This window comes from Corvus brachyrhynchos, unplaced genomic scaffold (genome assembly GCF_000691975.1).
Source record: "Corvus brachyrhynchos isolate BGI_N302 unplaced genomic scaffold, ASM69197v1 scaffold7, whole genome shotgun sequence".
Classification (NCBI taxonomy): Eukaryota; Metazoa; Chordata; class Aves; order Passeriformes; family Corvidae; genus Corvus; species Corvus brachyrhynchos.
The window spans coordinates 2,901,439-2,923,982 of record NW_008239054.1 but is presented as its reverse complement, the minus strand read 5'-3'; the positions used below and the strand labels follow the sequence as shown (position 1 = coordinate 2,923,982).

The following is a 22,544-nucleotide window of genomic DNA, read 5'->3' as shown; positions in this document are numbered from 1 at the left end:
AAAAAAAAAAAAAAATCTTTCTGAATGTAGGAAGAGCTGTAGTTTGCACTACATAACACTTCTCCTCTCTGTCTTTAATTTAGGTACATCAGGAGAGCGTTCACATGATTCAAGTCACAAGCAGCTTGATCAATGAGACAGTAGCCAGTCACCCAGAATGGGCAAAGTAAGAATGCTGAAGTTAAGCAAATAGTATAGGGGGGATGAACAAACTTCCAGGTGCTCTAATGAATAGTTTTTAATTTGAAAAATCCCCTGGATGAACAGAAATGTGGGTGGCTCTCGCAGGCAGATGTAAAAGCTAAACTCTCAGACAGCAGGGATGTTTATGCATCACTGTGGAGGACTGTCAGTGTGATACTTCATTTGAGGACTGGTTGGATTTTGGTGGTGAAGGATGGCTGTATGAACTTTTCTAGCTACAGTTGTGGAGAAGAAACCTGTATAGTGCCGAGAAAAAAAGAGATCAGTATTTTTTTCGTATGAAAGAAAAGTGCTGGCAAAGAATGCTCTCTCTGGAAAGTTTCAAGACAGAGCTAAATTATTTTTTCAGTGTGGAGAGATCGATGCAGAATGCCTTTGAGGGCATAGGAGTTGAAGACATTGTTTCTGGAGTGAACTGAAGAAGAGTTCAAGGGTGGAAAGAATGGTGGATGGGGAGAGTTTGGTATGAATCAGTTGGGGAGGGCCATTCCTATTAAGGGAGATGTGTATAGTGTGCGCAGTGGGAAGTTTGTAAGGTTTAGTCTGTGTAATGATTAAAGTAAACACCAAGGCAAATGTTAAGGGAGAGAGAAGGTTTTGAGAGAAATGCATGTAGAGGAAAACAAGGGCATGCTGGTGAGTAAAGGAGTGATTGCATGAACATCTGAGGGGGAATAAGTGAGACTGAAAAAGTGTGATTTTAGGGGGGGCAGGTTTCAGGTGGCTTTCATTCTGCTTCAGCTAAACAGACATTGGGCAAAGGTGAGATACCAGTTTAATGCCAGGAAAAAAAGATCCCTCCAGAATAAGAATGGTTGACTCTTTCAAGGGCCCATTCTAATCAAAAGTGATGGTGGTTTAAGAAAATTGAAAGAAAGCACATTCAGTATTATAAGAGCAAAACGATTTTTCAGAAACAGAACTAAAAGGATGTAGTTAATAACCACTGTAGTAATACATGCTTTAGCACTAAAGTAATCACAGTGATGAGAACAGACAGCACTTAAAGTGGTTTTACTTCTTCATGGCATCTCTTGTGTTGTTTGGCCTTTCTGTTTTGCTGTAAGATGGAAATAAGTGGGACTAATGAAAATGGAAATTTGACTGTCAGAAGCTTATTTACATGAAGAAACTACTGGAGTACTAGTTGAATCATTAGCAGAATTGTAGCGTAACTTTTTACTTTCAGTGTTTTCTTCCAAATTTGAAGTATCCAGAAGAGTATATTTAATTCACAAAGAGTAAGAATATCTCTTGCCAAATCCATGAAGCTTTACCAGCTTTCAGAGCTTGATGCTCATATTATGTTTAGAGGTGAGTGACTGAAATATCTTGGAATTCCAATCTGGGACATTTCTGAAGCTTTATACAGGCAGAAGAGCTTCCATGTTGATCTTCAGACAGGTGAACAAGTATAGCAGTTTTATTTCCTGAGTGCTTTCGTTTTGTTTTGGAAGGGCTCCAACAAGTGCCGTTGAAATCAAGATGTAAAAAGAAAGTCAAAGCAGAGATTGTGTGCCCTATATTCACAAGTGGTGAGATGCTGGCAACTCAGTAGGGTACATTGCTTGAAAGTGATGTGAGTCCCTGAAGAAATTCACAAGCAGGTAGTTTGGTGAGGACTTAGAAATAAGTGATGTCCAAACCCTTTTTCAACTGGTTGCTTTTTCATGGAAACTATGTTAACAATTTACATTCAGCTTGTAATTCAGAAGGTTGTGTTTGCAGCTAGATGTGACTGCTTCATACAGTATTTTCAGAAAACTCTGGGGGAAAAAAATGTAGTATGAATAGCACACATACAGATTGAAGAGATCTCTTTTGAAAAAGTCGAGATATCAATTTAATTAAGGTTTCAGGAACCTTGGAGGATTTTAAATGCAATGACATGCCCTAGATTTAATTGTGCTTTGCTTATGGGAAAATCTATTCCTTGATATGTAGAAGGAAACATTAGAGTTGTAATAAGTTTATATGTATTTAACTGTAATGATTTGTTGTTGTTTCAAAAATGTTAATTTGCAATGTGTTTTGGGTGTAATGAAATGTGTGTAGTATATGGCAGTTAACTTTGTTTTCCCTCTTTAAACTCCCCCCCCACCCAGCTGGCTCCCAGAAGCCCAGGTCATTCAGAAGGCGCTCAATTCCGCAGCGAACAACGTATACCAGTATGGCCGAGAATGGATCACACACAAGGTAGGAGTCAGCTCTCAAAAACCTCCAGTTGTTCTTTAATTTCTTGTATTTCATAAGAGTAAAAAGAAATAAAAATGTATTTGTCAGTACTTCTTTTCTGTGTGCTTAACCATTTTGTTGACAGATCTGTTCTTTCTACTCTCTGGCTTGTGACTTTTGAAGGAAGAGTGGGAGTTATTTCAGTAGTCTTTTCTGCTCAGAGGATAGTTTATTTTTAAGAGCTGCAGAATCTGTCATCATTCTAATGATTCCCAGTGAAAATGCATCAAATGAAATGGTGTAGTTTTTTTTTTAACTGGCTTTAGCTGTCCTATCATAGACAGCGTAGACTTCCATTGCGACCACCACCCCTCCCTCTCCCCAGTATTCTAATTTCTGTGTGGGCTGGGTGTGGTGCACTGGACATTTTTTTAATCATAATTTATATAGTTAAGCTAACTTCAGAAGAAATTGCCAAGATTCTTACTTATATATTTTGATATCTAGCACACATCTCAAATTATTTGAAATATTTACCCTAAAGATATGATCAAGGGTTTTGGATTAAGCATTCTAGAGACAGCATTGGTTTTTCAGCTCAGAAAGAAGTCCTTAGTGCAGCAGAATGTTTTTCAACACAGTCTTTGTATTGTAAACCATGTTATCTGAAGTGTGTATTTCACATTGATACTAATTTTTTCTAGTAATTTGGGTGTGAGACATACCTTTACAGACACTCTTATGTGATTCATCAAGCTTGAAGTTCATCAGTACATGGCTGCTTTATTCTGTCCTGTGTAATAAAAGATTTTTATGTGTTTTAGCTCCATAAGATTTTAGGAGAAAAAGTAAATAACACTGCTGTGATTGAGAAACAAGTGCTGGAGCTCTGGGACAGGCTTTATCACTCTTGGTTTGTGAAGGTGGGTAACTTATTTAAATGGTATTTATATAAACTATCACTTAATACTCTGAGATAATTATGCTAAGTATGCATTTCTGAGGAAGGGATTAGCAGAAAGTTGGAAGGTTGAGTAAAGGTCAGTAAAAAAAAGGTAAAAATGTAGAACGTGTGTAAGATCATGCTGCAGTCACAGTTTGAGTACAGCCAGAGCTGTGTCCTACACTTAAGTAGTTGTGTTTTTATGTGTGCCATTTAATTTACGGTTTTCTCACTCTTTATAATTAGTATTTCTTAGTTTAGCACTTTCTGCTGAATTTTTGTGTCACTGAGGTGTTGGGAAAAGGAAACTGGTCTTCTTCATGATTTGTGTAACTTCTATAAATTTGAAATTGTGAGAAAGTAATTGTCCTCTTGTTAGGTTCCTTGCAGTGCATTTTTGCAGCCATCTTATAATGGGTTCTGTACACTGAATCTTGAAAAGTTCAAGAGTTAAATAATTTTTATGCTGCCAGTGCTGTTTGCCTTTTAAAGGAAAAACCAATTCATTAGTCATTGCGCAATGGAAATACGAAATTCAGAAGTCATATTCCTGAAATACTTCTGTATATTTAAATGATTGTGATTCTATTAACACTTTTCTTCATGCAGTTATTTTTCAAGTACCTCTGAAGTTCTGAGAAGATCTTTGCATTAAAGAAGTAACATTTTCAGTACAGAACTAGATGAACAGATGATAGGTTTTCATACAGTTTAGAAATACAGAAGGCCTGTTGGAGGGAGGTTTTTGACTACTCATATGGTTCTGCCCTAAATAAATTGCCCATTCAGAAGAAAGGTCTCTGTGTTGATGGTGGATTGTTAATGAAGGTTGCTAATTGTGCATCACAAAGTGTAACGGTGCATCTAGAGAGAATTGGTAATAAGCAGAAAATGTAATGCTCTTAGATAAATCAGTGCAGGGACCTCACTTGGGATGTTACTTGCCATTTGTGGCAAAAAAAGATAGTGTCATTTTGAATGCAGGCTGGTAAGGCTAAAAGTGTTCTGAAAATTTTACCAAGTAGTGGAATGCTTATTATAAAAATCAGAGTTAAGAACTTGAGAAGTCTCCTTCTATTAAAGACTAGGATGTTGTAGTCAGCAGGTTTGCTTAAGCTTGCTTACAGACATTTTTGGCATCCTTCTCTGAAACACTTGTCACAGTCCCAGACTGAGTCAAATAGCCTCATTCAAGATGGTGATCAGGTGTGATTCACTGGGCAATAGGCAACTTCATAATTAGGGAGGAGCCACTTAAGGAGTTAGCTGTTGTTTTTATGGCCATGTCCTGTTGTCTTGTTGTGTTGCAGTTACAAAGGTGTGTAGTCAGAAGAAATCCTCCATGCATCCAGTTCAGCTTTTAGGTTTTGTTTGATGGAACATTACCTGTGGAGAGGTAGAAACTAATAGTAGAGAAAAATACTTGCTTCAACTTCTGCTTGCATTTTTCTTTATGGGCTATACTGGGAAAACTTGGATGTTGCAAACAGTAAATTATGTAGGCAATAACTGAAATCACTACCTCTTTCTAGTGTGCTCTCATTAAAAGCAAAATAGATACCATTGTGTCAGTCAAGCAGTAGTTAGTTTTTAACAGAGTTGAATCAGTATGATATACAGATATGTAATTAAATGGGATCATTAACTACAGTTTTCTGTCAGATTTTAATTTTCCCAGTGTACAGAGTACTTCCAGCTATTTTTGGGGATACCAGTTAAAGCAGCTCTCAGTATTTAGATGCGTGTTGGATCTATTCCTCATTAAGAAAACATCAGTGTAAATCATTCGCTTTTGACTTTCTCATTTCTCTGTATTTTATTTGAATGTCTATTTTCTTTGTCTCTTTTTAAGAATGTAACACATTCTGGAAGACACAAAGGACACAAGTGGCACATTAACCGTCAGAACAGCTGGCTTGGAGATATTTTGGACTGGCAAGATGTTGCATCATTTGTTCATGATAACATTGAAACATTTCTCTCCGTACGTATTCTTTGCACTTACTATGAAATTGGTCTAATTTTTTAACTGATAGCAATTTCTCCTTGGAGTACCACTAAGGTTATGGATTCAAGTACATGGAAAATTAGGGAAACACTGCTAGTGTTACTTACAATTACCTAAGCAATTATTGTAAACCTATTTAAGATATAACTGTAAAACAAACAGAAGTGTTCATGATAAAGAAGCTCTTGTGATTTCAGCATCTTCGTGGATACCAGCTTCCCAGCTGTCTTCCTGAGGCAGGTTGTTACCTGTGTCACCTGCAAGCTGATTTTCAATGCATTATTTTATGCAGTCTTTTCTCTTTAAAGAAGAAACCAGGTGGTATAGGTTATAACTGAAGAAGCTATTAACTAAGAGGTTATGAAAATAAAACCAAGCAATAAAAGCAGGGGTCATCTTTTTTTTTGCCTCAAATTATTATTATTTGTTGGATTGAAAGCAGCTTATTTTTCTTTTTTATGAAAGTTCTGTGGAGAGTGAAATAAATATTTTACACAATGTGAATTCCTGAATAAAAACCTTTCACCTTATGAGGAGAAAATGAGGAAGCATTGAAAGCAGTCCAAACTGAAGTGTTTCACTAAAAAATCATGTTAAGTCCAAAATGCTTAATATACAGAGTCAATCCCCAATACAGTTCATCTTTGACTTGAGCTGTTGTCATTATTAGAAGTATCTTCAATTTTGGAAGACTTATTATTTATACCTAACTGGCACCATGGCAGCTCTGTGGATGCAATTAAAGCTAGTATTTGCCTCCAGGCAGTTCTTGGTTTAGACTGATAGGCATGTGTGCTTTTTCTGTCTTCCCAACTGCTGCTTAAATTGTTACAGCTTCTACCAGAGAACAAGACATGAAACAAGAAAAAGTTGAGAGAAACTTTATTGCAGTAAACCTTTTTTCAGTTAATAATGAAATTTGCTTAATGCTTTCTCAAAGTTGGCCATGCATGCTTGAGGCAGAGGATTTAAAAATGCACAGCACATCATGATTTAAAATCAATGTGGAGTTTCCTTCTAGGCAAGAGGAGCAGAAGGAGGAGAAACTACATGATAAGAGCGTGTCATTTGCAGCATTGCTGCACAGTGCTCAGAAACCATGATGTAAAGTGTGCTTCAGTAATCTAAGCAGGCTAGAGAGAGGGGAAGAAAAGTCTAAAGAGAATAAATATTTAAGAATGAAAAACATTAATATTAAAATTTTCATCTAGCTAACATGCTTGCTTTACTTCTAAAAACTGGTTTCGAAATTCAAGAAAAAAAGTGCCAGCAATTTACTTGCTTTCCTGTTTATTTCCAGGAACTCATTACTCATCAGCTGTGGGGAAACACCTGTCTTTTTTCTCCATATACTCATGTCCTTAATGACAGACTGTGAAACAGTCATCTTAGTATAAAGCTCTAAATCCTAATTTCACATCCGTACTGGGCAGCATTTTCTTTCCTGGCTTGCTCATTTACAGTGCATTGCATAAATATTACTCATACTAATATTTTAAATTAAAATTTATGAAAATATGATCTCTGTGCTGGTTTAGGTCATTAAAACATGGAGAGTATGAAAATAAGAAAAGTTTTTGCTGAAGTCTGGTATTTTTAAGTAAGTTTCTTACCTAGCCTAAGATACAAAGCAACCTTACTGTATTCAGGATTTATGTTCTTATCACAGCATGAAAATCTTTCTCCTGGTATTTTGAAGTAGAAGAATGGGTTATTAGGATGGCATACTGAATTGGGAAGGGTTAATATTTTAAATTATGTGGGTGCTTTTGGGAGTGTGTGTTCTGGGGATTTGATTTTTTTTTTTGCTTAGATTCTTTGGTTTGGGTTTCTTGCTTGTTTGCTGTTTTCATATTTTATGGAACTTTGAGTGGGATTTAGACCAGATTAGATGGGGCTTGGAGCAACCTGGCCTAAGGAAAGGTGGCCCTGCCTGTGGCAGGGGGATTGGGACCAGATGATCTTTAAAGTCCCTTCCAACCCAAACTGTTACAACTTTTTTTTTTTTTTTTGGTTGAGTGTGTTGTTTATGGGGAGAGTGAGGTTGAACACTTGAAATCAATGCTAGTTTGCAGTTCTTAAGAATATGGCAAGACACAGTACAGTCCTAAAGCTGTGTTGACAGGTTTTTTTAACATGGAGATAATTTAAAGACAATGAGATAGCTGTAAAGAAGTGGATATGCGGCTCTAATGAGATTTCCTCCACTTTTGGAAAAGAATAATTGTGTATGATTACACTACTTGCATGTAACAAATATTTAAGCATAGATTGAGTTTACCAAAAAATAAATGTCTTGCTTGCCCCTTGGCTTTCTGAAGTATTTCAGAATAGAACAGATGTCAGTTTTCTCTGAAAATACAGCTATTTGACAGTGTCATTAGAGCCACAAGCAGATAAGCTCTTTTCCATCGATGGAAATCCTAGGAAGTGTTTTTCCTCCTTAATAAGTGAAGGAGCATTTGCTTTAAGAAAAACATTAAAGGAAGACAGCTGCTAGTGTTTCACTTCAGGCTTTTTCCTGTAGTGGAAGAATTTTTCATTTTAGAGTTGAAAGCATGTAATTAAATCACTGATGTAGGTGTGTTGGGGAATTGCTGCTGTTCGTTTAATTTGTAACAACATGCATTGATTCAAAATTCTGAGTATCAGGTAAAGCTTGGAAGACTTGTGTACCCCCCTCAAAATGTGCTGTTCATTATAGCAGTTATGCTTAGCTGTAGTTTGATGTAGACAGACCTTAACTATTTTAAAGTAATTTACTATATAAACATGTAAATTGCCTGGAGATTTAATATGAAGTTAAGCTTTTCCAAGTCATCAGTTAGCTTTTTTTCTAAAAGCTTTGGTGTTAGCAGCACTGCTACCTTTTTCCAGTATTAAACAGTAGTGTTTAAAACCAGTATAGTATAATCAGTGATGTGTTTCTGAAGTGGAGTTTATTTCACCTCATTCTTTGCAAAGAGAGCAAGAATGGATCCTCACTTATGCCTTGTATTTTGCACCCCATGCTTCACTCTAAGGTAGTTTATCAGATGGATTAAATAGGCAGCACATAGCTGGACTATTAAGATTTAATTTCTAAAAAATAAAAAAGATTCATTCTTTCCTCATTCATCTGCTTTTCCATTCATACCCTTTTTCTCCATTTCTTGTATGCTTGTAGCACTGAGAAAGTGAATCGCTGCTGGCTAAATCAGTGAATGATGACTCAGAGCTCCCTTGATGTTATAGGAGACATTGCTAATGTCTTCTTAATTTGATCTTTCGGCTCCTTGCACCAGAATACTCATCATTCCACCAGCGGGTGGTATCTCGTTCAGAGATCTCCCAGACAGGAAGACAAAAGACCTTCCACGGAGTAGTACACAGGGAGCTTCAGCTTAGTTAGGTTTCTGTTTCCGTTTCTGTGCCTTTAGCATGACTGATCTGTATGTTTTAAATCAAGTCAGCTTCTCAAATATTTCAGTGAGTTACTACATATCCTAATATTTTCTCTGGCTCCAGTAATTTATTCAAGTAATCCCATAAGTTTATAGCTAATTCAGTCCATTTTGCAGTAATATATCAATTAGCGTGGTTTTTTGGGGTTTTTTTACATCTTTGTGTCCAGTTTTGTTCCCTTTATATGTCTGTTGATCTTTAGAATCAAGTTAGGTACATAGATTTATCTGGCTTCCGGAAGTTTGCTGACTTGAAGTTCTGAGCAAATTACTGTTTTGGTCAAGTGCCTTTTAACCCTCATTTTCAGGTGCTGACCAGTTTATAAGTGGCCAAGAGGACACCCTAGATGCCTGAGAACATTGTGTGCAGTTTTGCTTTCTTGCCTGTTACAGATTGGAAAGGCACAGGAACTGATGCTGATGGTGACACAGCACAGTGTGATGTTGAAGGGCGTGCTGAATTCTGCACAGCTTCATAGCTCTTTTAAACATTGATCCCTTATGGCTGCTTACAGAGCAGTGGTTTGGGGAAAGAGGTGTGGTTTTCAGTTATTTAATAATAAAAAAGTAACTGAGAGTACTGTAACATTGCATAAATATTCACACTTGTTTTGTTGTGCTTTGGAGAACTCTCAGCTGGCAAGGTGTTAACAATTCTTTATGTGTAGTAGGTGAGCTCATCTACTCAGCTGCAGTAGGCTCTGGGAAGTGAACAGCATTATGAACTCTTAGGTGCAGCTGCACATCATTTGATTTTGTGAGTGATAGGGAAGTATTTGAGCACGTTCTGGTACTGTATTCAGTAATGATTAATGTTTGCTCTGTCTGTCTTCTCAGCCTAGCTATGAAAAGCTTGTATCTTGAAATTTTAATGATACATATGGGTAACGAGGAATTATTCTGTAGTTGGAGACGCGTCGTAAAAGATGCAGTTGCTTTCATAAGACATGCCAGAGCTGTAGAAGGGCACTAACTGCACTTATGCTAAAGCAAATGCTGGTGATAACTAGTTCAATAGTTCAAATCAATGACTCCACCAAACAAGGATGTTCATGTAGGAGAACCGTTCCTGATGTTAATTGAATGACGTGATACCTACATTGAAACCACCTGCAGTTTGTATACTCCTGGTTATCAGCCCTCAGGCTAAAGCTTCTACAGAAAGTGTTCAATAAATCCTGCCTGTACTGGAGAAACATCGTATTTTGAAGTAAACTGCTACGGTCTCACTAATTGTGCTTTTCTCTGGCAGATGGAACAAGCTCCTCTCTTCGTGAATTCTCACTGGTGTCAGCTCAGCTTATGTGTTGCAAGTGAGGGTCTTAAGAGTTGCTGTGATTTGTATTTAGAAGACTGTTAAATCAGGCTAGTTTTACTCTCTAGAGCAAAACTTGACTAGACCAATTTTCATTACCAATGCACTTCATGCTAATGGTTTGCTTTACAGTCTCCTAGTTTTTTCATTATGTATTCCAAGTGGTCAGTCCTTAGCAATCGTGTCCTACATGGGCTGTGAGGATAAAATACCATCATGATGGTGCTGTGTAGTTGGCACCAATAGAGGCTGTCCTTAATGGTCTGAGTTACAGGAGTCTAAATGAGCTGGCTCAAGAGCTCTTAGGTATGGACAGCTGGAACTTAATGGACATCATCTTCCCTCAAATTAAGGAGCTTGTCCTTTCATAAAGTGTTTTTATTCCAGACAACTCCTGCCCCTTGACCTCTGCCCTGGACTATCTGCTGTCATACTTGGGAGAAATATTAATTTTCCAGGTCATGACAGGTGCCTTGTCCTGTTGTTTGCCTTTTGAGGTGTTTTTCCCCTTTCTTAGTTCCTACCTCATTTTCTTGAAGGAAAAGCAGTCTTCCTAGCTCTAAAGGTTGTGCATCTTCAATGCCTTCTTACTCAAAGCACTGCTCCTGTTTCACGGGCCTTTGTTTTCAACCTGTGTCCCTATTTTCAAGGCCTTTGCTGCTGTTCTGTGATTAAACTCCACATTATAACAGAAGACCTGTGGCACAGAAGCTCCTGTTCACACTCCTGTTCATACAGTGCTTGTAACAGGCTTAAATATCTGGGAGGGGAACCTTGCATACAATTTAAGGCCCGCTATTAGCAATGATAGCACTATCTTTACTCAATACCAGCTGGAAGGCCTCTGCTTTGGCTACCAACCATTGCCTCAGAATTCACTGTCCTCTGTGTTTACAGTCCTCACAGCATAATGTGCACATAATGTTACCTGGGGGCTGGATGAGCTTACAGCACTGCTGCACCCCCAGGGTGAATTTGTAATCCATAGAAGAAGCAAAGGAACAGGTACCAGTAGGAGAACATTTTTCAGCAGTGTCCTCTTCACTTCTAACCTCACTTGAATTCTCAAGAGAGACTAATAAAATCTGTGCAAAAGATGAGCTTTGACATTCATAATTCCCATTGAATAGTAGGAAGCATGAGCTAAGTAGGTCTTTCTGTTTTTAATTCCCTGTCATTTCCCCCAGCACTTGTGCCCTCTCAAGTTCATGCTTAATAAATTAAGTTTGATATGATTCACTCACTTCTAGAGGAGAGGTGATCACATGGCTTACATTCCTTTGTCTGCTTTACAAATGCTGCGTACTGGGGAAGGGTTTTTTGGTTTTAGGGGAGTTTTGGTTGGTTAGTTTTGTTTTAATTCACCCTTATTTCCATTTGTTAAACCAAGACTAACAGTTGCTAGTTTTGAAGTCTTCACTTACAACTTTGAACCTGAAGGGCTTTTGTGTCAGAGCTTTACAGTTTTTCCAGTTACCTTAGTTAATCTGAAAGAAGATTTGTTTGTGACCTTGCTGCTTTTATTTGTTAGAATCACTTTGGCTGATACATTCTTACTGTATTCCTTCTGGATGAAATACATGTTTGAAACTGGTGTGCATTGTATTTAGGATGCCTCCATGTTCCTCCTTTTGATGCATCAAAACTAGTCTTTACTGTATGTATCCATAAGCAATCAGTTCCCCAAGCCAGTACAAATTTTAATAGATTATCTAAGATTGTTTGATTTATTTTTCATAGTTACTTGACTAACTGATGCATCCTTACTCAAAATCACAACTTTTGCATTTCTCTGCAGATATTATTAAAAACATGCATTTCATTACCATGAAAGCTTTTAAAAACAAATTTATTGAAGTAGCACTTTTAGTATTTGATTTGAAGCTTCAGATTTATTTCTACCTTGTGATGTTACTCCTTGTTCTTTGTGTCTTAACATTTCTGCCTTTGAAAAGGTGAATATTTTCTCTCAAGGCAAGATCTGCTTGACAGCAATGTTAATGACAGTAAAAAGTGTCACCACATCTAGTTTTTTTGCAATTTTGCATAATGAAATAATTTTGAATATTGGGAGAAAAATTCCAAAACCTTGTAATCAGCTGCATAGAAACTTACCTTTGGTAGACATTTTCACTTGATAGAACCTGCTGTAGTGTAGGTGTGAGGGAAGATGATTTTTTTTTAAAAGTCATTTTTGTATAGCTTGATGGAGACAAAACACTCAGTAAGTAGTTTTCTGTCCTTGCTAATAGCATCCAGTGCCTGACTTTGCTTTACTTCTCCCTTGTTTTTCAGATCCTGGAGTCTCTGTGGATCGTGATGAGTCGCAATGTGAGCCTCTTGTTTACTACGGTTACAACATTAGTGACAATCCTCTTCCACAGTGGCACAGCTCTTCTCAATTTCGTGCTTTCAGTGGTAAGTGGTATGTCATTGGTTCACATGACCCATTTTACTGGAAAAGCCTAATTGCACATGTTGTAACAATGAAAACTCAAACCTAAAGCATTGGAAACATCTTCTAAACTTACCTAATACCAAAATTCTTTTAAGATTTTGCAAATTCCATATCTGTCTGGGGGCATTCTAGACAGAGGGCAAGATTTGTGTAACTTTTACATTAGGAGGTAATAAGTCTTCCTGTCATCCTATTAGTTGAAAATTCTTGTTTCAGGCCTTGAAGATACTAAGCTGTAACTTGTGATATGCTACATAACTGCTGAAGTCTTATGGTGTGTCCTCATAAGCATATCCCTGTACAAGTCATTGCTTTCAGAAGATGGAAAAAATTGTTACAGGGGGATCAGCAATTTGTTCTCTAGTTGTCTTGCATAAAAAAAAGATTGCATGGGAGTATTTTATTTCTTCCTTAGTCCACAACTTCACCCAACATGGCACATTTAAAACTGTGTCTGAAAAGTTAATGTACAAAAATTGCAAGCTAATTGCCAATGATTTCAAGGCACTCAGGCTCAGACACAAAATTTATCTTTAGATGCCTAATGACTTACATCAAGTTCATTGCATGCTGTTACTGTGATGCATGATCTGACTTTTTGTCTGCCAGCAGGGTCCTGCCTCTTGCTGAGGCACTGTGCAGTCAGCTGGTTTAGCAGAGGTAGTTGGGATCTTGCTGTGTTGGAATTCTTTTAAAGATTAGATGCTTGAACTGTACTCTTAATTTTTCAAGTTTCCTAGTTGCTACAGAAAAGTTTTTACTAGTTTGGAGTGGCACAAACTATCCTAAGTTTTCCAACAAGATAATACTCAAAGTGGTTAGTTTTTCTACTGATTACATTTCAGTCCAATTTTAGTCATCTTGAATAGAAATTAAAACACTGAATTTCATTTTGATAAAAGGTATAAAAATTTGTACTTTAAAACATGGAAATAATGGACACTTTGTTCAGAACCTCCATTTTGAAAAATACGTCTTTTATCAAAACGTTCAGTAGGAATGTCAGTCAGTGTAGCACATCCATCCACAATCCAGTAAGACTCTTCAGATCCTCACCAGGCTTTTGAAAACTGATTATTAGTCATGGAAGTGTCACTTGTATTTCACTTCTGAATACCAGTTCCTGTCTGCACATGTGCATGTGGATGTATGTGTATGCTTTCGTGCTGGTGTATAAATATGCACATGTGTGTACTCACATGTGCTCCTATTCTGTTACAAAGATTGGAAGAGAAAAAGCTCCATTTGGCTGATGGGCATCTACAGTCCTGCAGGGAATGTGCAGATTTTGTAAAACACACAACTAAACAAACAACCAGAAAACCCAAAACAAGCAAAAAACTCCCAACAAACAAAAACCCTGAAGCTTTACAGCAGAAAATTGAGTATGAAAAGCAGATACAAAAGTGTTTACTGAATGACTGGACCTGATGCACAAGTAATTAGGTTGTATGTTTCTTGGTATCTGTGGAAATGCTGAATTATCATTTTGGAAGAGAGTGTTTACCCAGAGCTTTCTCCTTGAATTCAGTCTATCCCTCCTCAAATTAGAGTATTTAATGTTTTCAGCTACAGAACAAATTCTACAGCATGAAATAGTAATCCATCAACTGTTTAACTATGGAAAAGTCTTACTGTTTTGTATTTGGTAAATTATTCCTTGTAGGCATTGGCAGGATCTTGAATTGTTGCTTAGGAAACAATTTAAGTATCTCAGATATCCTGTAAAAGAGGTCTGAAAACGTATAGCCTCCAGTTGCTCTAAGATAGTACGTATCTTTTGCTGCTGAAAGTAGTATTGAGGCTATTCTACTTGTTGGAAGAGTCAGTGAGCCATTTGATAATATTTTATTGTATACAGTGACTACGGCTTCTTTTTGCATTTCTACACCTATTGTGCTAAAGGAAAAATGTTAATTTCCTAAAAGGCAGGTATTCCAAAATTCAGTTAATTTTGTATGGTGCTGTGGTTACATCCATCTTCTTTTAGCAGAAATTGAGTAGGGTTTGTATTTTTTCCTAGCTTGTAGTTCAGCTTAACACCATTTTATTCCACTGCTGTTCATTCCCAGCCATTGCTTTGGCTTTTACACTGCAGGTGGGTACATCTATCTTGTATCTCCTTAAGAAGGCAAGTTTCTTCTGTAAACACTGGGGAAGAACAGTCAGGATAAGTAGCTATTATACTTACTGTACTTAGAGCAATATGCTGCTCTCTGTGTTGAAAACTGCATGTGCAAGAAGGATCTCGAGGCTGAGCTCAGTGAAAGGAAGACACAGCTTCATCTGGGTGCCTGCTTTAGTATAGAGTTTTCTAGTGAAATCAGGAAATATTACAGTAGCTTAGGAGAAATGGCAGAGCCCATCAAGGAAGAAAAATAACCATAACTGCAGAATTACAAAGGATGTTAAAATGTGATTCAAGTTTTAAGATTCTGTCATTTGAAACTCTAACAAAACATAGTTTATACTGCTACTGGCACTAGACTATTTCCCATTAAAGCAAAGCTTAATTATTTTTATTATTTTTTAATCTCAAAATGAATGTTAACAGCATGCTGTTTAAATCTGCTGATATGACTTGTTTTATTAGCTAGATTGGTTTATCACCCAAGGCAGAAGCTAAACACCTGGGAAGATGTAATATAGCCTAAACCAATATATGACATTTTGGACAGGGGTCATTATAGGTGAATAGTTGAGTGTGACCTTCCAGTTAAAGTCTGGGAGGGTAGAGTAGGGGGAAAATGGTAGTAGCATTTTACTGAATATAGAGAAATTAGGAACAGAGGCAGATGCCATTCTTGAGATTGGTAATGAAATACTGCAGTGCTGTCTGCATTTTGTTTTCTGAGCATCTTCAGAGAGAATGAAGGAAAAGAGCATGAGGTGTCTGCAAACTGGATAAAATGCTTGAAAGTAAGAGACTTACGGAAGTCAGGCTGTTTGGCTCATAAAAAAAGATTAAGATATGGTTTATTCTAGAATATAAGTAGGTTGGAAAAAAGGAAAGAATTCTTTCTAATCTTGGGAAGAGAGAAGAAATATCTGAAACTTGTAGATGAAGCAAATATAAGCCATAGTTTACATTTGAAGCATACAAAATGGATTTTTATTGTTCGAGGTATTCTGTTTCATGATGGACACAGTTTGTGATTTATGCTTACCCAAGAAGTTGCGGAGCCCACTGACAGGAAAATAAGAGAAATGTACTTGACTGCCACATAGAGGAAGCTAATCCAATCTGATTGTAATTTTTTTGTCTTTTAACTGAAACAATGGAACTGCCATTCCTTCTGCTGAGACTCATCATCAAACTCACAGAAGGAATGTTCACTTAGGAATGCCAGAGTAACATAAAATGTATGGTTGTGAATTTTTGTGTAATTCCTATCTGATACCCATCTGCATAAAGACTCTTGAGATAGCCCAAATTTATTTGGCACTTTTGTTTGCTTGTTTTGAGAATAGATGTAACTATTCAGCAATTTTTTGATCCGTTAAACATGCTGAAAAAGAACCAAAAACCACCACAACTAGAATGTTTATCAGCATTCTAGTTGTTTGGTCTAGATGTGACTTTGGGAAGAGGCTGAACAGAGGCAGAAGTTTTATAATGTCTGGCTGTGAATATTAAGTCCTTTGTGGAGCAGGGGAGAAAATTACTCTTTCAGCTCTGTGTGTTTTTCTAAATCCAGGCTTGTGGAAGAGTATCTTATTCCTTTCCAGTAAAATTCAGTATCTGAAGCATAGCTGCATACTCTAATTCTGTAAAGTATTTATTACCTTTTAATTTAAAACTTAAATTTGTTTTGCAGGTGATTTTTCTGACCACACTGTTCTACCTGTTGAGCTCCAGTGATGAGTATTACAAGCCAGTAAAATGGGTGATAAGCCTGACACCTTTGTCTCAGCCAGGTCCCTCCTCAAATATAGTTGGCCAGTCCGTGGAGGAAGCAATAAGGTACCTTGCTGATTTCTTGCCCTTTCTTTAAAATTCCTTTTTAAATTTGATGTTCAACTGCAAATAATTAACAATTGCAACAGCTTGTGTTTCAAAGATGAGTTGCAAATCTCAGAGATTTCAAGAACCTAGCATCGATGATTTTTTTCCCCTTTGATTGTTGGTAGAGCAGTTTGATTGGACTTGACTAAAAAAATTTCAGAGATCTGTGAAGTCATGTATACTAGTGTTCAGTGAAACTGCTACACCCATGACATCCCTAACTCATCAGGAAGCAGTGTTTGCAGTTGTGTTGGCAGTAGCAGCTAGGGCAGCTCAGTAGGAGCAGATTCATGCAGCAAAACAGTAGAAATGGAGGAACTGACATCCGTGCTGTACACATTTGAGAAGTACTTGGTTTGAAGTATTTTGTCTAATATGGGAGAATAAGTACCCATTTTGTGAGGAACGAGACAACTCTTAGAAAAATTAAAATAATTTATTAAAACAGAAAAAAAATTGAAAAATTATAAAAATCAGGAAAATGTCAAAATTTGGGATCCTAGTGGCTCAAAAGGGTATTCCCAGGAACGCAGGGATTGGAGATCTTTTGGCTTTTACAGCACTGAACCTCCGGTGGAGAACTTGCACTTAAAATAAATATTAAAATACATCCAACACAGCTTAAAACATTAGCAAAAGTATACAGAGAACGTAAGAAAAACAACTCTTTTTTTAAAGTTGGAAGGGGAATTTTAACTGGGACACTTTTAACTAGGGGATTTTAACTGGAACTGGTGCAGATAAACTGCTTTGAACAAGTGAACACACTAATAACAGAACTTGATATTTGTACCTGGACTGATGGGTGAACATTAACACTCAAATTTGTGTAACCCAAAATTAACTAATTAAAACACTTAACATGCAAAGACCAAATTAATTAGGGAGTTCATGTATGACAATTTGTACCTGGAATGTATTAGATATGCTTCTGGAGTATATTTTCCAGTTTAATTTCATCTGAAAGAAATCTAGTTCATGAACTCCGTAAACCAAATTACCTCAAAGAGAGCAACAGGGGAGCGCTCTCCTTATCACGCTTGGAACACTACTGTACTGCACCTGCAGAGTACATTCATGGTGTTTCATGCTTAGTCACCAATCTTGTGTGTCAGCTCTAAACTACTTCAGTAATTGAAGAAGGATTTTTTATGTTTTTAGATATGGTTCACAAAGATTACACAGTAAAGCTATTTTTGGGGTGGTGCAGTAATGTTCATTCGTCACAGATGAATGAAATCACCAGCTTTCACCTGTTAGCAGCTTGAAACACTAACATGCTGGTAATGTAATAAACTAGATTTTATATGATGTGTTTAAATCATAGTGTACTTTTACAAAAAAGTTGATGGTCTGGGCAAAGTGAACAGACTCCATGCTAAATTCTGTGTAGCCATTGCCTCTTATACCACTGCTTTCTGTGTCATCTTGTGCATATGTACAATACATGAGTGAGCTTTAAACTGGGGAGGTATTAAAGTGCTTTCCAAAATTGCTAAGTGATTGCCATTTTAACAATGGGAAAGTTATATTACGTTGTGTAGGGTCTTGAACAACAGTGCTAACTGCTGTAGTCATTTGAAATGAAGGGGCAATTCAGGCAGAAAACAACAGATTTGGAATTCTGCCAAACAGTTAATAGCCCTTCTCTTGAGTGACTACTATTGAGTTTTCATTGATCACATGGTTAGTATCTCAGTTCTATCTTTTCTGAATAGTGTGAGCAGATTCAGAAACTCATACTTGTCTCACAAATTGTTCTCTTTAGCCCACGCTAGAGGGGAACAGTGTGAAAACCTAGGATATGGTTTATCTGGGCATGGATACTATGTGAGGAGGATTGTATTAAATGCAGTTATAAGTTTACAGGTATGTGACTAAGGTGACCCAAGGTATTTATCAGAATTAGAATGGAGGAAAGAAAGAAAATAATTTTAGAAAAGCCACAGGAAAATGAGTAGGAAAGAGCCAGCATGCATCAGTAACTGCAAATATGATGAGCAAAAGCCAGTGTCTGGAGAATCTGGAGAATGTGGAATGTGAAGCAGCTTGTCATACACAAGGGATCTCCGTCTTTGTATTCACTAAGGTAGCCTGAATCAGTCATTCATATTTGTTTGGAGCAGCCTGTACTTGGTGCCTTATTTGAATTCTTTGGAATGATTCTTCTGAGATTTTCAGAATTTCCTCACTTCTCAGTTGTACCTAAGGATTTATCCTAATGGTTCTCAGTTAGCTTGCATTCCACTCCAGACTTACTGTGATCTTCAGTAGGTAAGTATGGCAACTACAGTAACAATTTCTCAAGAGTTTATGCATGCCTAATCGGTTGCGTTATGAAAAAGAATTGCTACTTCAAGCCCTTTCTTTTGTCACAAAGTAGCAACTACTCTTTCCTTTTGGAGATGAGTTGTTGCTGCAGGGTTAGGAACCTAAAAATGGCTTCTTCACCTACCTCATTTGTAAATGGCATGCGAAATGAATGTTAGTGCTCGGTGGTAGGATGGAAGAGGCTTCATTTGTGTTATGAATTTTGTCAAATAATGAAACATCTGTAGTTGCTTTCATCATTAGACTATGACAGCATTACACAACATGAATTCACCCTCAAAATATCCATGCTTTCAAGTAGACCAAAAAGATTAAGTTAATGAATCTCAAAAGTCACCAGCTGTGTTCCAGCGCCCACAAAGCTAAGACAGCATCTAACTAGTCCTGTCTAGAGGGCAAGGATCCTCTTAGCAAGAGATAGACCTAATCTCTCTATTGCTCATAAACCAAATGACATAAAAACAATAATCCTCCAAGTTGTCAGTCACTTCTGTTGCTCTTTTACTTAAAAAGTGTTTGCGAAAAGCACTAGGAAACTTGGATGTAATCACAGAAGTCTGTTCCCTTGTGTGCTTTGCCATTTATTTCAGAGGAAAAGAGCAAGGGGGAAAGAAGAGGAGGGCACTTGGCAACTCATTTCTGTAGCTCAAGAAATCCCTTAATTTAAAGATGTTACCCAGCAAGCTCTTAAATAAACCAAGACCTTTTCCCATTTCAATTTCTCTCATCGGAACTGTGCTGTGTTTTTTTATTTTATGGACTATAAGTAGCTATACATTTTATAAATATTTTTCTAACTCCCTTGATGATGAATTTGCAAATACAGTGACAGTTCTCTGTTCACACAAATAGATTTATGAGCTACAGAGGGGTAAGAGCAGCTTTCCAGGCTGCTTTGAGCCAAGTGTTGAATCTCACTGTTTCTGTCAAAATACCTCAGATTATAAATTTGAACTTGAGTAGTGGGAAAAAATAGATGCAGCTGTAGTGACATGATAGGAGTTTTGAAGAAGCTGAGTGTAATCCAAGAACTGCCTGCTGCAAACCATGGGATGAATTCCCCTCCTGGCCTTTGATGGGAAATTCATTCATCCAGGACACCAGGGAGGCAGAATGCCAGCAACATGTATCAGGTGGTGGGATCGACCAGGGATTTGATGAAGCATCATGCCATGCCTGAGCCAAGAGCTTGTTTGGCAAACCTAGGGGTCCAAAGGCAGAGCCATGAAAGACAGAAGCTGGCTTGGGTGGACCAGCCAGCACAGTTCCACCAAGGATAAGTTGTGCTGGGAATAGCATGCGCTTTGAGGAGGTGACTGTCCTAGTGGGACCAGGGGAGAGCAGTGACTGCCACTTGCTCCGACCTCAGCAAGTGACAGCCTCCAGTGACCAGCTGGGTGAGCATGGACAGGAGAAGGGGACGGCTGTAGGAGCACTGCTGTGTGCTCAGCAGGACAAATTCCTGTGGGGATGCTGCTGGTGATGGAGAAACAATTGTGGGGATGCTGCTGGTTGTGGGATGACTCAGGGCAGTGGTGGGGCTGATGCTGGTTTGAAGTCAAGGCTTGGGTGGTGGTTGGACAGGTTACTTTCTGCGTGGTTATGGGTGTCCCTTCCCATCTGGGGAAGGCAGGACAGCTGATGGGAATGTCCCTTGCCACGTGGGGAAGGCAGCAGCTTGATGGAAGGAAGGTCCTCCTCTCCCCAGTCCTTCAGCCCTCAGTGCTGAAGAGATGGCATCTCTTCATGAAGGGAAAGAAGGGGCCACACATCCCTTGACAGTCAACAAAAGAACTGTTTTCTAGGTCTCTGTCAGGACTGGAGGGCAAAGGGCAACCCAAGGGATGATCTGCTGCTAGTTTGGTCTTTTCCCAGATTGTGGATGTGACTGTAAGCTGGGCATTTGCCCTTGCCCCAGATACCTGCCTTTGACTGAGTTATCCCAGTTCTGACAGGCAATGCTGCCTGCCTCCAAGCAGCCCTCCAGATGGGAACCAGCAGTGTTTGGGCTATAGAACACAGATTTGCAAATTGGTCATAAACCAGTTTTCCCAATTTTCAGTAACTTTCATCACAAAAATGCTCCTATGATTTTAGACTAAACAGTTGTGTGTGCTTTGTTGTCATATATTGCATTTGCTTCTCCTCATTGTTTGCATCATGTGGAAGGCAGAGTTTAATCTACAGGGAAGAGGAGAGGTCAGTAGTTGTATGGTGATTCCCTAAAAGGCAGTAAAAAACCTGGGAGAAAGATCAGTACCAATGGCATATGTGACCAAAGGGATTTCTGACTGATGTATGAAGTACTGGTTCTCTTTCAAATCAACCAGCTAATTCAAAATTCCATGCTGGAATTTCATGTGCCACTGCCTGTAAATGAGGTGGGAAATAAAAATTTAGGGAAGTTATAATAATCCTAAATACTGCTAATGCCTCAGCAGTAAAAGAGCTTCTGTTCTCTAGTAGTTTTGGTCCTTCATGCCCAGTTGGTTTATCTGTTTCCCCTCTTCTTGGTTTGCAATCTCAGGTCTTTCTCAGTTTGATTCTGACTTTCCTGGTGTGGCCACATTTCTTTACTCTTTTTTCTTCTTGATAAATTCATAAATTCTTCATTTGTCCTTTGCTTTTCATCCCTCCACGGTTCTGTCCTTTTTTGTTGTTGTTGCTTGGGGTTTTTTTTGTTTGTTTGTTTGTTTGGGGTTTTTTTGTTAATTTTTTTCCCCTGTTTTCCATATTGCATAAGTGGGTATCAGGAAAAAAATGTGATGAATTACAAAGGTAATATTTCATTATGTGCAAGAGTCTCCCTTGACTGACAGTGGTGCTTAGTTGCCTGTGAATATAGTAAATACATTATTTACTTTCACTGAAACCACTTAAAGTCAGCCATAGGAATCTGAAGAAAGGGGGACAGGGAGGGGAATGGCAACTGTAGCAGAAGGGTTATGCCAAAGTAGGTTCAGCTGCAGGAATTCTTTTGGCACCACCCTATCAGGTTTAGGAAGATTACTTGCTTTACAAATATGAGGACCACTTGGACCAGTTTACTGTATTTAGATAATTTTAGTTCTCAATAGTAGTTAGTGAAATTCTTCGTTGTAACTATAATTAATAATGTAGTACTTTGAAGGTTGAGGGGAATCATTTTCTGCCCATAACAGTGTGAGGTTTGCTTTATTCAGAAGGGTGGTTCATGAGTCGCCTGCTTCACTGCATAAGTAGGAAAATTATATTCTTTACCCCTGAAACAGGGAGGGGGTGCTCTTGTCTGGATTTTGATTTTTGTTTTGTTTTTGTCCTGAATGGATGAAGCAGTAATTCTCACAGGTTTCCAAGTAGTAGCATGCACACCTTTGCCTGAACCATTTTCCTTGCCCTGAGCAGCATGTTGTTCTCTTCCTGAATGCACCATACCCTTCTTCCCCGAAGCTCCCATTCTGCTTGCTCTGGTGGAGATATTGCACATTACTAAGTTGCATGTTCTCACGGCCTCAGTGCAATTTAGTGTGTGCGATACTTTCACATGAGTGCATGCACACGGGTATGGCTGTGGCTTACAGTTACTGCAGCTTTCAGTTTTGGTGGGGCCTAATTACGTTGTGAAATGGTCTTAAACCCCAGTTAGTACTTTGAGTGATGCCTTGAAACATGTGTTAGTGGA

General features: G+C 38.1%; 1 protein-coding gene across 2 annotated transcripts in view; it reads left to right on the top strand.

The window, feature by feature from the left end:
- The window catches only part of TMEM245 (transmembrane protein 245), a 69,681-nt gene that overhangs the window by 24,165 nt on the left and 22,972 nt on the right, over nt 1-22,544 (top strand). For both annotated transcript variants that reach the window (XM_017739096.1, XM_017739094.1), the window contains 6 exons: nt 84-166; nt 2,310-2,400; nt 3,204-3,302; nt 5,175-5,306; nt 12,384-12,506; nt 16,365-16,510. In XM_017739096.1, the coding sequence (XP_017594585.1) occupies nt 84-166; nt 2,310-2,400; nt 3,204-3,302; nt 5,175-5,306; nt 12,384-12,506; nt 16,365-16,510 (674 nt within the window). The remainder of the gene's footprint in view (nt 1-83; nt 167-2,309; nt 2,401-3,203; nt 3,303-5,174; nt 5,307-12,383; nt 12,507-16,364; nt 16,511-22,544) is intronic.